The following is a 16,266-nucleotide window of genomic DNA, read 5'->3' on the forward strand; positions in this document are numbered from 1 at the left end:
ACACCTGACAATAATATTTCCTTGCATGTGTCTGTAGTTGTGTGCATTGTTAGGTGGTTGCAGTATACTTCTGCACTTTTTAAAACCCTTTTGATACCACCCTGCCTGAGACCGCCTCTTTCTCTGTAGTACAAATGTCTTGTTTTCAAAAGTTTTGAATTCAAATCTTCCTCTAAGCCTAGTCACAATTTATGTTCCTAAGACTAGCTTAATGATAACTAAGTTATTTTATTAAATTCCTTGATATATTTAACCCTTTTGATACCAACCCGGTTGACACTGCCTCTGGTTCTGTAGTACAAATGTCTTGTTTTCAAAAGTTCTGAATTCAAATCTTCCACCAAACCTTAGTCACAATTTATGTTCCTAACACTAGCTTAATGATAACTAAGTTATTTTACTAAATTCTTTCTTATATTTAAAATTGATTGAAAAGAACACAGAGCATCTTAAAAGACATACGGTAACAAAAGGGTTGAATAATGTATGGCTTTCCTCCCAGCACAGTACTTTCATCACATTATTACTTCACCACTCCACCACTAGCACCACCACATCCTTGCTACAATTACATGACTATAGTTAACACCTTACAACAATCAATACCAAACTGCTACTACAATGGTACATCATCATCATCGTTTAACATCCGTTTTCCATGCTGGCATGAGTTGCACAGTGTGACTGGAGCTGGTAGGGCCAGGAGGTCACACCGGGTCCCATTGTGTGTTCTGGCATGCTTCCTTATTTCTTTATTGCCCACAAGGGGCTAAACGTAGAGGGGACAAACAAGGACAGACAAACGGATTACGTCGATTACATTGACCCCCCCCCCTCCTGTGCGCAACTGGTACTTAATTTATCGACCTTGAAAGGATGACAGGCAAAGTCGAAGGACAGACAAACGGATTAAGTTGATTACATTGACACCAGTGCGTAACTGGTACTTAATTTATCGACCCCGAAAGGATGACAGGCAAAGTCGACCTTGGCGGAATTTGAACTCGGAACGTAATGGCAGGTGAAATACCACTAAGCATTTCACCCGGCACGCTAATGTTTCTGCCAGTTCGCCGCCTTCTACGACTGGACTCCCTTCCTAACACCAACCACTCCACAGAGTGTACTAGGTGCTTTTTATATGCCACTGGCACCAGTGCCAACATGAGTGCTTTTTATGTGACGTCAGCACCGCTATCAATTCTGCTGTGGCGAACGGGTCTTTGTGAGTACCACAAGGCACTAGATTTGTCCTCCCCTTCGTAACACTTAGTGTCTTGAAATCAGCCTTCAGTACTTTGTCCCATGTGTTCCTGGGTTTCCTTCTTCCACAAGTTCAATGATGGAAGCACTCCGTCGGTTACGACGACGAGGGTTCCGGTTGATCCGAATCAACGGAACAGCCTGCTCGTGAAATTAACGTGTAAGTGGCTGAGCACTCCACAGACACGTGCACCCTTAACGTAGTTCTCGGGGATATTCAGCGTGACACAGAGAGTGACAAGGCCGGCCCCTTGAAATACAGGTACAACAGAAACAGGAAGTAAGAGTGAGAGAAAGTTGTGGTGAAAGAGTACAGCAGGGATCACCACCATCCCCTGCCGGAGCCTCGTGGAGCTTTTTAGGTGTTTTCGCTCAATAAACACTCACAACGCCCGGTCTGGGAATCGAAACCGCGATCCTATGACCGCGAGTCCGCTGCCCTAACCACTGGGCCATTGCGCCTCCACACAAGTTCAATAAAGTTAACACTACCACTATAATTTCTACTTCAACTACTACAGCTACTACTACTACTACTGCCACCACCATTACTATATGTAATATATTACAACTGCTCAACTGTATAATAATTTTTCTTATCTTTTTCATTTTTTTTTTCGTTTTTGGAAACAGGTTGGAGGAGTTGGTCTCAATTTAACCGTAGCTGACCGAATAATCATTGGTATAAACTTTCATTAAACTGATTTTGTAAATGCATGTGTGTGTGTGTGTGTGTGTGTGTTTTGCTGGCAGAATGGTTAGCACGCTGGACGAAATGCTTAGTGGTATTTCGCCCTTTGCTATTATCTGAGTTCAAATTCCATTGAGGTCGACTTTGCCTTTCGTACTTTGATAAATTAAGTTACCAGTGAAACACTGGGGTGGGTGGGGGTCGATGTAATCGACACTAGCCTCCCCGCCCGCCTCAAATTTCTGGCCTTGTGTTTATAGTAGAAAGGATTATTATCATCAAGGTGATGCCCCAGCATGGCCATAGTCTAATGACCGAAACAAGTAAAACATAAAAGGTATATGTGTGTGTGTGTATATATTATAAAAGAGCATATTGGATGTCCACTTTAGTGGTCATCCCTCTTATATGGTGTAACTTAGTAGTTCAGCAAAAGTGACCTTTAGAATAAGTACCAGGCTTTAAAAGAAAAAAAAGAGTACTGGGGTTGTTTTATTCAACTAAAAGTTCTTTCTGGTGGTGTCCCATCGAGGCCCCTGTTTAATGACTGAATGAAAAGATGTGTGTGTGTTAAGAGTATACTCTTTTACTTGTTTCAGTCATTTGACTGCAGCCATACTGGAGCACCGCCTTTAGTCGAGCAAATCCACCCCAGGACTTATTCTTTGTAAGCCCAGTACTTATTCTATTGGTCTCTTTTGCCGAACCGCTAAGTGACGGGGACGTAAACACACCAGCATCGGTTGTCAAGCAATGCTAGGGGGACAAACACAGACACACAAACATATACACAAACACTTATATATACATATATACGACAGGCTTCTTTCAGTTTCCGTCTACCAAATCCACTCACAAGGCATTGGTCGGCCCGGGGCTATAGCAGAAGACACTTGCCCAAGATGCCACGCAGTGGGACTGAACCCGGAACCATGTGGTTGGTTAGCAAGCTACTTACCACACAGCCACTCCTGCGCCTATGTATATGTTATGTTTATTTCTGTGTAAATTTTTGTTATAATGTGGGATCCTTGTCCACTTGTATGTTATTGTTGGCATGTGATTATGTTGTCAGCACTATTATGTTGTGGTTTTCTGCATCTTATTATCTTTGACTTGTCTATTGTGCTACCGCTGGTAGCTCCGCAAGACGGCGACTTTGAAGGGTCTACCTTGACGGTGACTTGAACTCATATAACATTTAACTGCCGCTCCAACCGAGAAACTCGTATGACAACTCTCTCTACTACCACCACTACTACTGACTGACCTCTGACTTTATAGTGGCTGAGTCATACCACTTTGTCACATGGGAAAGGGGTGTAGCATTTCATTACAACAATTTATTTCTCTGATGAAAATCTTTGCACACTGTTTCATTTTTCCAGTTGATCCAAGCTGGAACCCAGCAACAGACAACCAGGCTGTGGACAGGGTTTACCGTATTGGTCAAACGAAGAACGTAATTATCTTCCGCTTAATGACTTGCGGTTCAGTTGAGGAGAAAATCTACATCCGCCAGTTGTTCAAACAATCTATCCATCGACAAACCACCAAAGAATCCAAGGATCCATTTAGGTAATTCAAAGCATGAACAGTTTTACTTTATAAGCTTATAGGTGCAGGCATGGCTATGTAGTAAGAGGCTTGCTTCCCAGTCACAAGTCAAGGAATCCTTGTATTTAGGATTACATTGTGCAGTGTGTCTTTTCTTAAAGATTTGGAGGGGATTTGGCTGCTATTTCTAGCTGGGTAGCAATCATGCAGGGACGCAGGGACTCTGTTATTAGCTTTTCGGGAATTGTTATACTGGATACATGTATAATTCTTTTCACGCTGATTATTTTTCTACTTTGTTGTTAGGTACTTCACTAAGCAGGACCTGAAACAGTTGTTCATTGTGGAGAATCTGGCTTGGTCTGACACTCAGCAGCAGCTGAATGAGATGTTTGCTGGTATGAGGCAGTCTGACGAAGTTGTGGACCAACAAATTGAATTCCTCGAGTCTCTTGACTGTGAGTAACATGTCTACCTTTTTCATAACCATAACCCATCAACTATCCTCATCAACTTGAATTTAGTATCTTTGTGGTTTAGTTTTAAAGTGGAGAAAATTGGGGTCCCTTCATAAAAACTCCTTCAAAATTGATGAGGTTGAGGCATTAGTCGTCTTTATACTTCCATTCTCTGTTCCCATTTCCTTTAGATCTCTCTCAATACCTTTTGATACTATCCCCAAGGCCCCAACATAATTTGGCTCTATCTTCCCCTTTTTCATCTTCCAGTTGGGCTTTCTCATATTTAAGAGGATTGTACTTTCTTCAGACAAATGGGCATGCAATATCCATTATAAAGCTCATGTAGTTTGCCTTGTCCACCACCACAAGCTCCAGCTTATCTGTTTTGTTTGGGAATTCCGTCGGGATTTTGCAAGTCGACAATACAGTCACTCTTTGTGGTTTGTGTTCATACCATGTCTTGCCTCTCTCTAACCTCCACTTTTCACACAGTTTCCAATGTAGCACTTATTATTATCACTATAATTATTATTATTAAATTCAAATTGCGATGTACAGTGCTGGTGGCACATAAGAGAACCATCCGAACGTAGCCGTTGCCAGCGCAGCCCCGACTGGCCTCTGTGCCGGTGGCACATAAAAAGCACCATCTGATTGTGGCTGTTGCCAGCCTCGTGTGGACCCCGTGCTGGTGGCACGTAAAAAGCACCCACTACACTCACGGAGTGGTTGGCGTTAGGAAGGGCATCCAGCTGTAGAAACACTGCCTGATCAGACTGGAGCCTGGCGCAGCCTTCTGGTTTCCTAGACCCCAATTGAACCGTCCAACCCATGCTAGCATGGAAAACGGACGTTAAACGATGATGATGATGATGATAAACAAACAGGAGCACAGGAGTGGCTGTGTGGTAAGTAGCTTGTTTACCAACCTCATGGTTCCAGGTTCAGTCCCACTGCGTGGCACCTTGGGGAAGTGTCTTCTACTATAGCCTCGGGCCGACCAAAGCCTTGCGAGTGGATTTGGTAGACGGAAACTGAAAGAAGCCCGTCGTATATATGTATATATATATATGTATGTATGTGTGTGTTTGTCCCCCTAGCATTGCTTGACAACCGATGCTGGTGTGTTTACGTCCCCGTCACATAGCGGTTCGGCAAAAGAGACTGATAGAATAAGTACTGGGCTTACAAAAGAATAAGTCCCGGGGTCGAGTTGCTCAACTAAAGGCGGTGCTCCAGCATGGCCGCAGTCAAATGACTGAAACAAGTAAAAGAGTAAAGAGTAAACAAACGAAGTTTCCTTTAGAAGTGGCGTTTAGATGTCTTAGAAAGTTAAAGAAGTGATTTTAAATTCTCAAACTCAGGATAATGCTACTGATATAGCCTGAACAGTATAAGCTACCCCATATTTTGCAGAAAATATGTGTTGGTGCCTGGCTATATTATTATTATTATTATTTTATTATTATATTATTATTATTATTTTTATTATTTTTATTATTTTATTTTTATTATTTTTATTATTTTATTTTTATTATTTTATTTTTATTATTATTTTTATTATTTTATTTTTATTATTTTTATTATTATTTTTATTATTATTTTTATTATTATTTTATTAATTTTTATTATTATTATTTTTTATTATTATTATTTTATTATTATTATTATTATTGTTATTTAGGCAGTAGGCTGGCAGAAACATTAGCACACCCGGCAAAATGCTTAGTGGCATTTCATCGGCCTTAACGGTTCTGAGTTCAAATGCCACCAGAGTTGACTTTGCTTTTCACCCTTTCGGGGTTAATAAAAAATAAGTATCAGTTGAGTGGGGTTGGGGGTGTAATCAACTTACCCCCCCTCCCCTCCCAAATTGCTGGCCTTGTGCCAAACTTTGAAATCATTGGATGTCTCCCTCTTTTAGGGATTTTCATTGTTAGAATTTATATTGTCATCCTTTGTTTGCATGCTTCGATCCCACTTTATTTGTATTGTCCTCTACCATCCCCAATGTTTTATTTGAACCCTCAGTGGTTAATAAAGAAAACGTTATCATCATCGTCATCATTATTATTTCTAGATGTGTTTGGTGTCAGTGACCATGATTTAGTGTTTTCAAAAGAAGATGACAATAAAGAAGCAACGTTATCTAACCCCAGGGTGGAGACAATGGCAAGTTGGTCTTTATATCTATCTGTCTGTCTGTCTGTGTCTGTCTATATATCTATCTACATATCTATCTATCTATCTATCTATATATATAGCTATCTATATATCTATCTATCTATCTATATATATAGCTATCTATATATCTATCTATCTATCGATCTATATATCTATCTATCTATCGATCTATATATCTATCTATCTACCTATCTATATATCTATCTATCTATCTATCTATCTATCTATCGTTCTATCTATCTATCTATCTATCGTTCGTTCGTTCGTTCGTTCTATCTATCTATATATATATATGTATATTATGAAGATTATATTTGAGTTTTCTCAACACAGGAAACTGTTAGTAGCGCTTTGATACATGTATTGTGACCTTTAATGTATGTGTGTATATATATATATATATATATATAGGTAATAATTATTATTAAAATTATAATTTAGGGGTATCTAAGAGATACCCTAAATTGTGTGTGTGTGTATCTATATATGTTTGTTTTTATGATGTTTTTGATTATGGTTATTGTGTGTTTATTTTTAGCAGAGGAATTCTCTTTTTGCTTATTCTGGCATTGTCAGCATCTGGAATTTGGCAACCCCTGAGTCTCTAAACTGCTTTTAATTCCCATTTGATGGTGCTTTCTCGTTGTGTGCCTTATATTTTCTATGTATGAGCCCATATACTGCCTATTGCCCACTCCTGTTGTTTTATTGCCTGTCGTCTCACTTTAGGGTTAGGGTTAGTGTTGTGCTTTTACAGCCTAACCTTCTAGTCCTTTGGTAGATATTTTCTGTTGTCTGCAACACTGGTTTTAACTAATTTCCTCTCTTCCAGATGGTCAAAGCTGAAGAAGCGATTCGGTCCGAGGTGAATACTGACCGAAGTATTTCCGTAAAACAATGGTCAGGTGCTGCTACTTCGGTCAATAACCAGACACAAATGAGGAACCCTGATAGTCAACATTTTGTCTCTTTGCTCCCACCATCCACCAATGGAAAGGTCCCTACTCTCACTACAGTACCAACGACTCACACTCGTCCACCTTTCAACAGGTGTAAGTGACCCTTTATGTACTCTTTAGTTTCTCTACCACCTTCTTTCTGTTAAGGCACATGGCTCAGTGGTTAGTGCGTTGAGCTTACGATCGTGAGGTTGTGAGTTCGAATCCTGGACCGGGCTGCGTGTTGTGTTCTTGAGCAAGACACTTTATTTCACGTTGCTCCAGTTCACTCAGCTGTAGAAATGAGTTGCAGTGTCACAGGTGCCAAGCTGTATCGGCCCCTTTGCCTTTCCCTTGGATAACACTGGTAGCGTGGAGAGGGGAGGCCGGGATGCATGGGCGACTGCTGGTCTTCCATAATCCACCATGCCCGGACTTGTGCCTGGGAGGGTAACTTTCTAGGTGCAATCCCACGGTCAGTCATGACCAAAGAGGGTCTCAACCTTCTTTCTACTCCCTCTCTTTCCTTTGGCCATGTCTCTCTACCTCTCTTCTTCCTCGCCTCTTCTCATCCTTATTTTTGACCTTCTCTTTTCCCCCTCCTATTCATTATTCTCATCTTCCATACTTAGCTCTCTCTCCCACTAATCTCTCTTTAGTCTTCTTCTTTCTTCTACTTTCTCTTTAATTGCTTACTCTCTCTCTAATCTCTTTTCTCTCCCCCTCTAGTCTATCTCTCTCCCCCTCTAGTCTATCTCTCTCCTCCTCTAGTCTATCTCTCTCCTCCTCTAGTCTATCTCTCCGCTTCTAGTCTTTCTAGAAATTTTTATATTCTGAAATATTATATCAGACTCTTTTACTTGTTTCAGTCATTTGACTGCGGCCATGCTGGAGCACCGCCTTTAGTTCAGCAATTCGACTCCAGGACTTATTCTTTGTAAGCTTAGTACTTATTCTATCGGTCTCTTTTGCCGAACCGCTAAGTTATGGGGACGTAAACACACCAGCATCGGTTGTCAAGCGATGTTTGGTGGGGGACAAACACACACACACACACATATAGACATATATACGACAGGCTTCTTTCAGTTTCCGTCTACCAAATCCACTCACAAGGCTCTGGTCGGCCCGAGGCTATAGTCGAAGACACTTGCCCAAGGGGCCACGCAGTGGGACTGAACCCGGAACCATGTGGCTGGTTAGCAAGCTACTTACCACACAGCCACTCCTACGCCTATAATAATTATGGATGATTAAATTATAACAGTTATTATAGGCGCAGGAGTGGCTGTGTGGTAAGTAGCTTGCTAACCAGCCACATGGTTCCGGGTTCAGTCCCACTGCGTGGCATCTTGGGCAAGTGTCTTCTGCTATTGCCCCGGGCCGACCAATGCCTTGTGAGTGGATTTGGTAGACAGAAACTGAAAGAAGCCAGTCGTATATGTGTGTATATATATATGTGTGTATATATATATATATATATATATATATGTGTGTGTGTTTGTGTGTCTGTGTTTGTCCCCCTAGCATTGCTTGACAACTGATGCTGGTGTGTTTACGTCCCCATCACTTAGCGGTTCGGCAAAAGAGACTGATAGAATAAGTACTAGGCTTACAAAGAATAAGTCCCAGGGTCGATTTGCTCGACTAAAGGCGGTGCTCCAGCATGGCCGCAGTCTAATGACTGAAACAAGTAAAAGAGTAAAGTAGAAAGAGTATAGTCCACTCTGCATTGTCGTGCCATTCAAGACATATTTCACAAACAATACACAATGCTTCCAGCAAACTACAATACTCTCTCCTTCCATTCCAGTGATTTATAGCTCTTGATATTTTGTCTTCTTGATGCACAGATGATGATGATGATGTTGTTGTTATTAAAGAGAGCGATGACGACGATGATGATATCACCAGTGTTTCAGAGCAGTTGTCATCTAAAAGTCCAATTGGTAGCAACAGTAACAATAACAACTACCACCACCACCACCACCATAACAGCAGTAGAACTGGAGTCACTGACCTGACAACGCCATCTCTTGGTACCGTTTCTAATCCAATCTCTATTGAAGACCATTGCCCTACTGAACAGCAGCCACCAACGCCTATTGTCCACTCATCAGCCCCTAATAGAGTAAGTCTAAGGAGAATTTCCTAGCCTTTAGCCATTGAACTGTGACCATGCTGGAGTGCTTAGTATGTGGGGTTTTGTTTTGTAATTGACCATATTACTTACTGTATTTTAACATGGCGGTGCCCCAGCATGGCCACAGCTTGTGAGCTGAAACTAGATAAAATAAAATAAATGAAATAAACGTATAAGGAACCCCCCCCCCTAATTTTTAGGGCTTAAAATTTGGAAAAAAGGTTTTGTAAGGGATTATAATACTATCCATGTAAGAAACTCCCGTATTTTTCAACCTAATTTTTTGAGTAAAAAAAGGGTTCCTTGTACTCATTAAAGTGCTTAGTATGTGGGGTTTTCTTTTGTTATTGACCATATTACTTACTGTATTTTAACATGTATAAGAAACCCCCTAATTTTTAGGGCTTAAAAATTTGGAAAAAAGGCTTTGTAAGAGATTATAATACTATCCATGTAAGAAACTCCCGTATTTTTCAGCCTAATTTTTTGAGTAAAAAAAAGGGTTCCTTGTACTCATTAAAGTGCTTAGTATGTGGGGTTTTGTTTTGTAATTGACCATATTACTTAATGTATAAGAGACCCCCTAATTTTTAGGGCTTAAAAATTTGGAAAAAAGGCTTTGTAAGGGATTATAATACTATCCATGTAAGAAACTTCCGTATTTTTCAACCTAATTTTTTGAGTAAAAAAAGGGTTCCTTGTACACATTAAAGTGCTTAGTATGTGGGGTTTTGTTTTGTAATTGACCATATTACTTACTGTATTTTAACATGTATAAGGAACCCCCTAATTTTTAGGGCTTAAAAATTTGGAAAAAAGGCTTTGTAAGAGATTATAATACTATCCATGTAAGAAACTCCCGTATTTTTCAACCTAATTTTTTGAGTAAAAAAAGGGTTCCTTGTACACATTAAGATCTGGTGTTTCTGTACAGTTTTATTATATTGAGCTCTGTTTGTTGAACATTTTGATGCGAAGGGACACAACACCCCGGTTCTCATGCACACGCACCCTCACTCACAGACAGCAAGCTGAATTGTTAGCATGCCAGACAAAATGCTTTGTGGCATTTTGTCCAACTTTACGTTTTGAGTTCAAATTCTGCTGACGTCAGCTTTGCTTTTCATTATTTTGGGGTTGAGGAAATAAGTACCAGTTACACACTGGGGTCAATGTTATTAATTTATCCCCTCCCACCACATTTCAGGCCTTGTGCCTATAATAGAAAGGATTATTATCACACTGAGTAAAATTCTTAGCGGCATTTCGTCTCTTTACGTTCTGAGTTCAAATTCTGCCAAGGTCGACTTAGTCTTTCTTCTTTTCAGGGTCATTAAAATAAGTACCAGTTACACACTGGAGTCAATGTTATTGACTTATCCCCTCCCCCAAAATTGCAGGCCTTGTAGAAAGGATTATTATTATGGAAAATGCCACAGATAATTTATTTTAACTTTCATTTATCATGTACTATAAAGATAATCAATTATTATTATTATTACTCTTACTCTTTTACTTGTTTCAGTCATTTGACTGCGGCCATGCTGGAGCACTGCCTTTAGTCGAGCAAATCGACCCCGGGACTTATTCTTTGTAAGCCCAGTACTTATTCTATCGGTCTCTTTTGCCGAACCGCTAAGTGATGGGGATGTAAACAAACCAGCATCGGTTGTCAAGCTATGCTAGGGGGGACAAACACACACACACACATATACATATATACGACAGGCTTCTTTCAGTTTCCGTCTACCAAATCCACTCACAAGGCATTGGTCAGCCCGGGGCTATAGCAGAAGACACTTGGCCAAGATGCCACGCAGTGGGACTGAACCCGGAACCATGTGGTTGGTAAGCAAGCTACTTTAACACACAGCCACTCCTGTGCCTATATAGCCACTCCTGCGCCTATTATTGTTATTATTATTATTATTATTATTACTATTGTTATTATTAAGGCCACAAGCTGGCAGAATTGTTAGCGCTCCAGGTGAAATGCTTAGTGGTATTTTGTCTGTTGCTACATTCCAAGTTCAAATTCCACCGAGGTCGACTTTGTTTTTCATCCTGTCAGGGTTGATAAATTAAGTACCAGTTGAGTACTGGGGTTGAAGCCATTATTATTATGATATATGAGTTCAAATTCTGCCGAGGTTGGCTTTACCTTTCATCCTTTCAGGGGTCAATAAAATAAGAACCAATCGAGTACTGGGGGTTGGGGTAATTGACCCCCTCTATCCCCACAAATTGCTGATTTTCTGCCAAAATTTGAAATTATAGTCACGATGTATTATGAATAATTTATTGTAGATTTTATTGAACTTTATTTATTTTTCTTGCAGAAATCCTTGTCTGGTTCTGTTTGTGAATCTCCTGCTCCTGAAAACAGCACTACAAAGACTGGTTCCATTGGCCAGAAATCTTCTACTTCACATTCCGATGTCTTTCTGAAATCATTCATGCGTAACAATAGCGCTAATTCCAGTCGCCAGCGTCCTCATCCGTCTGATTCTGTCCACGAGGCAGACGACACAGCAGATGGTACATGGTTTGTTGCTGACTCAGATGATGAAAATGGTACCACTCCTGAGACAGGTTGCCATTCTACATCAAAGCCAAGTCTCAATTTCTGTGTAGCAGAATCTGACAGTGAAAATGACATGATTAATGATTCCTGTGCAGATGGTAGCCTGTCAGGAAAGGCTTTAGACAGCACCAAAGGTAGCAGCAGTAAGAATTTCCGTACACCACCATCTTTCAAAGGTATGTCTTCTACGGTACCAAGTAGTTCACCAAGAACTGAAGGCAGCAGAGAGGAGGAAATGGAGACTGTTGTGGCAGATAACTCATTTGATGGTCAAGCAGAACAACGTTTGGGGCATAACCAAAGCAAGAACACAAAACATGATGGCCAGGGGGACGACAGCGTTGTCAATGTTAAAAAAAAACGATTGATATGTCATGTGATAAGTTCTTCAGAAGAGGATTCTGGTTCCGATGACGACGACAATGAAAACAAAAGAGCCAATGATGACGACAGCAGTTTTGATGCAGCGCTTCCGAAACTGTCTCAGTGTCGTCGAAAGAGACTCCTCTCATCATCGGAGTCTGATGGTGAAGGAGAGAATGATGTCTCTATTGTCCAAGAAATGTTGAATATTTCTGCTAATCCACACGAGTCACTCATCTCTTCCGTCCAAATCCCTTCTGTTAAGGATAAAAGATCGCAACAGTTTAATCGTTCCCAAACGGCAGAGTCTCCTAGCCTGTCGGCAGCTGGGAAGGGTCTTTTTGAGGCAAAGCTCAGCGATGCAGATGTGGAAGGCCGCCCATCTGCAGTGGTTAAGAACAACAGCTTGGTTGTTTGTGGGGCTGGAGAGAAGTCTGATGGGGTCGGTGAAAGTGTTAAAAGAGAAGAAAATGATGTAGAGGAAGAGGAAGACAGTGAAGAGGAGGCAGAGGAAGACAGTGAAGAGGAAGAAGACGAGATGGATGTAATAAATAAAAAGAAAAAGGAAATATCAGTAGTAGAGGAAGAAGAAAGTGAGGAAGAGGAAGAAGAAAGTGAAGACAGTGAGGAAGAAGAAGACAGTGAAGAGGAAGAAGACGAGATGGATGTAATAAATAAAAAGAAAAAGGAAATATCAGTAGTAGAGGAAGAAGAAAGTGAAGACAGTGAGGAAGAGGAAGACAGTGAAGAGGAGGAAGAAGAAATAGGTATGTCGTTTCTTTATCGTAAGTGAATGATTTAAAAGAGGTAGGTGGGTGACGAGTCTACAGTTGGTGGTTGCAGGGGTTAGGGGCATCCTGTTCTTCAGCGTTACTATCTTGTGCCCATTGTAACTCAGTTGTAGTTTAATCCCTTGGCATTTAATCTGGTCATAGCCAGTCCAAATATTCTACCTGTTTTTTTGTTAAATTGACCAGATTTGGCTTCTCACACCTACCCTACAATGTCATTCTTAAAAATCAAGCAGTCACATCATTGAAATCTTGAAGCTGCAGGGTAATGTGTAATTAACTGAAAACAATGAATAAATAAGCGTTACATTTGTAACAGGATCTGGTATCGGTATCACTGAAAGGGTGTTGATCCGATCCCGTCACATACAATTTAGTTAGATATAACAGACGAAGTCAGGTTATCGGTGAAAGACAGCAGTTTGTTTATTAATTGTGATGGTGTACGTATATCTGATGGGAAAACGACAGCCGAATCTGTTGTACAGCTTCTTGTTCGTTGGTTGAAGTGGTTCGATGTCGTCCGCGGCTAAGTCGGTGTGGTTATCAGAGACTACCAATGCACATCTGTTCACGATGGCTGAACGACCAGAGAGAATGATCGAGTTTAGTGGGCCTTAGGGATCAGTTTCCCGCTCATGCGCATGGGGAAGTAGTCCCATTCTGCGCATGCGCGCTGAACCCTACACAGTAGCATCACTACACATTTGACAGAATAATCTGAATGCTAAAGCATTCAAATATGAAGGTTGTTCACATTTAGAGATAGAAATTGTAACCATTTTACAGCAAATTGACAAATTTGCAGATCTATCAGACCATTGCTTTAACTGCTTTAGTTGTAAAATTAAATCTTTGGTTGGCCTGAGGCTCTAGAAGACACTGGCCCAAGGTGCCATGCTGTGAGACTGAACCCAGAACCATGTGGTTGGGAGGCAAACTTCTTTATATTTTAAAATACCCCATAGAAGTGTTCTGTAAAGTCTTTCCAATCGCAGACCTGTGTTGAATCAATATTTGAAAGTTTTTATTCTTTGTTTTCAATGGAAAAAAAATAATCTCATGTTTATATTTTTTCTGAAGAATTGCCATCTTTTTCCAACGACAAGAGTGAAGAATTCAACAACTTTGTCAGGGATGCTAGGTAAGTATTTCGTTTTCTCTCAGAAGATTTTTCCCAGCACAACATTTGTCCAACCTTATCTTCAGTAACTAAAAGACTTAGAGCAGCAAAATAAATTTATGGCCAAGATAATTTATATAATTTAACCTTTAGTATTCAGATGCTTATTTATCCACATTGATAAAAAATTCGTCGTGCATTGCCTTGTAGTTTTATATCCTGTTGTTTAATAAATAATTTAATGAAGCAAGGGGAAGAAGTATTGGGTTGTCTGGAAAATTTGTGCCGGTTTATAGTAGCTTACCTTTTGACTTAGTTTAGAACATGGTTGAGTACATAAAATAGGATTTGACTATACCTCCATTCAGAGCACAGTTTAAGCTATCTTTTCGTGGAAGAAGGTCTATGTTTCTATAACCTGTGTTAATTCTGTAACCCTTTAAATTGGAAGATAAGAAAGTTCATTTTCGGCACTTGATGCTTTGGGAACCAGACAAAAATTGCTGCAGCTCGGCTGGGATGTGTTACCCCACCCTCCATATTCACCAGATATTGCTCCTTCGGATTTCCACTTATTTAGGTCTCTGCAGAATAGTCCTAATGGTAAAAATTTCAATTCCTTGGATGATGTAAAAAGATACCTTGATGAATTCTTTGCCATGAAACCACCTCAATTCTGGGCTCCAGCAGTCGAGGAAAGAAGTCTTTAAGCACGACTGCAATTTCCAAATTTCACAGAATAGATGAAGTGTTTTGCTCTCAGCGTACCAACTCGAGCTGTGTGTGTTTTGTTGTATCTCCGTTAACGTGGGACCATTGCCTCTGGAGATACAACATGCAGACAGGACTAGCTTGGAGTTCAAGCCAGTGAAGTGTGCTCAGCAAGCGCTTGTGGTGAAAAGAGAATGAATCTGTTTTTGTTGGGCCATTACATCCAGTTTGCCATCGCGAGCCTTGTGATCTTGCGCATGGCAAATGGATGCAGGTGAGGTTTCGGAGATGGTAATGGGTGCCATGAGATCTCATCCAATATGGCACTGACTTCTTGTGCCGCTACAAGCTTCTTCTTTTTCTTAATGTCATGTCAAACTCTGGAGAATTCTTACCTGTATTTGTTGTTCATATATCTGTCACATGCTTCCCTTAGCTCGTTTTTTTTTGCTTAAATTATGCAAATTGCCTAGTCCATGTGTCTTTACATCTAAATCCCATGGCTACAGGAAGTAAGGTAGAACTGTTGTCATGCTGATGATGTCTGTTGAAGTAGATACATGTTTAAGGTGGCGAGCTAGCAGAATCGTTAGCACGCCGGGCAAAATGCTTTGTGGTATTTCGTCTGCCGCTGCGTTCTGAGTTCAAATTCCGCCGAGGTCGACTTTGCCTTTCATCCTTTCGGGGTCAATAAATTAAGTACCACTTACGCACTGGGGTCGATGTAATCGACTTAATCCATTTGTCTGTCCTTGTTTGTCCCCTATGTTTAGCCCCTTGTGGGCAATAAAGAAATAAGAAACATGTATCCCTGAACAAAAAACTAATGTTCCTTTCTCCCTTTTCTTTTCAGAAAGTCTTATCGAAGTGAGAATTACAAAGAGGCCTTGTATTCAGCACTGAAGGCCCTTAATCTGGATTCAAGTGACATTAAATTACAAACATTTGCACTGAAACTGAAGAAACTCTGTCAGTAAACCTCAATGAGACAATCACTGCAAATATGGAGTTCAATGAACTCATAAACTAAACATCATCACAGATCCATCGTTAACTGCTAATTATTTGTTAATTATGTAATTTGCTTTATTTGTTAGAGTTTAGTTTTTCTCATTAGAGATTTTACTGTCCTTTCTTAAAAAAAATATGCACTGCATAACATTGTGTCTGTGATTTGTGTGTTGTATATATGTATGTGGAGGCGCAATGACCTAGTGGTTAGGGCAGCGGACTTGTGTGTGTTTATTGAGCGAAAACACCTAAAAGCTCCACAAGGCTCTGGCAGGGGATGGTGATCCCTGCTGTACTCCTTCACCACTCTTTCTTCAGTTGGCCTGCTCGCTTAGCCAGCGGGGTGGCGTCATTCTAAGGCTAAAACAATGCGAACACATTGTGACCAGCGATGTGTAACAACATCTGATGGTCTGGTCGGTCACGTGATATATGTATGTATGATA

At 40.5% G+C, this 16,266-nt stretch overlaps 1 protein-coding gene across 1 annotated transcript in view; it reads left to right on the forward strand.

Moving 5' to 3' along the window:
- The window catches only part of LOC115224500 (DNA excision repair protein ERCC-6-like), a 35,104-nt gene extending 19,099 nt beyond the window's left edge, over positions 1–16,005 (forward strand). Inside the window, exons 13-22 of the mRNA XM_036513474.1 lie at positions 1,897–1,945; positions 3,343–3,532; positions 3,818–3,969; positions 6,053–6,144; positions 6,989–7,208; positions 8,948–9,225; positions 11,577–12,689; positions 12,939–12,951; positions 14,059–14,119; positions 15,663–16,005. Of these exons, the coding sequence (XP_036369367.1) occupies positions 1,897–1,945; positions 3,343–3,532; positions 3,818–3,969; positions 6,053–6,144; positions 6,989–7,208; positions 8,948–9,225; positions 11,577–12,689; positions 12,939–12,951; positions 14,059–14,119; positions 15,663–15,786 (2,292 nt within the window). The 3' untranslated portion in view covers positions 15,787–16,005. The remainder of the gene's footprint in view (positions 1–1,896; positions 1,946–3,342; positions 3,533–3,817; positions 3,970–6,052; positions 6,145–6,988; positions 7,209–8,947; positions 9,226–11,576; positions 12,690–12,938; positions 12,952–14,058; positions 14,120–15,662) is intronic.
- The last annotated feature ends 261 nt before the right edge of the window (positions 16,006–16,266 follow it).

This window comes from Octopus sinensis, linkage group LG25 (assembly GCF_006345805.1).
Source record: "Octopus sinensis linkage group LG25, ASM634580v1, whole genome shotgun sequence".
Lineage (NCBI taxonomy): Eukaryota > Metazoa > Mollusca > Cephalopoda > Octopoda > Octopodidae > Octopus > Octopus sinensis.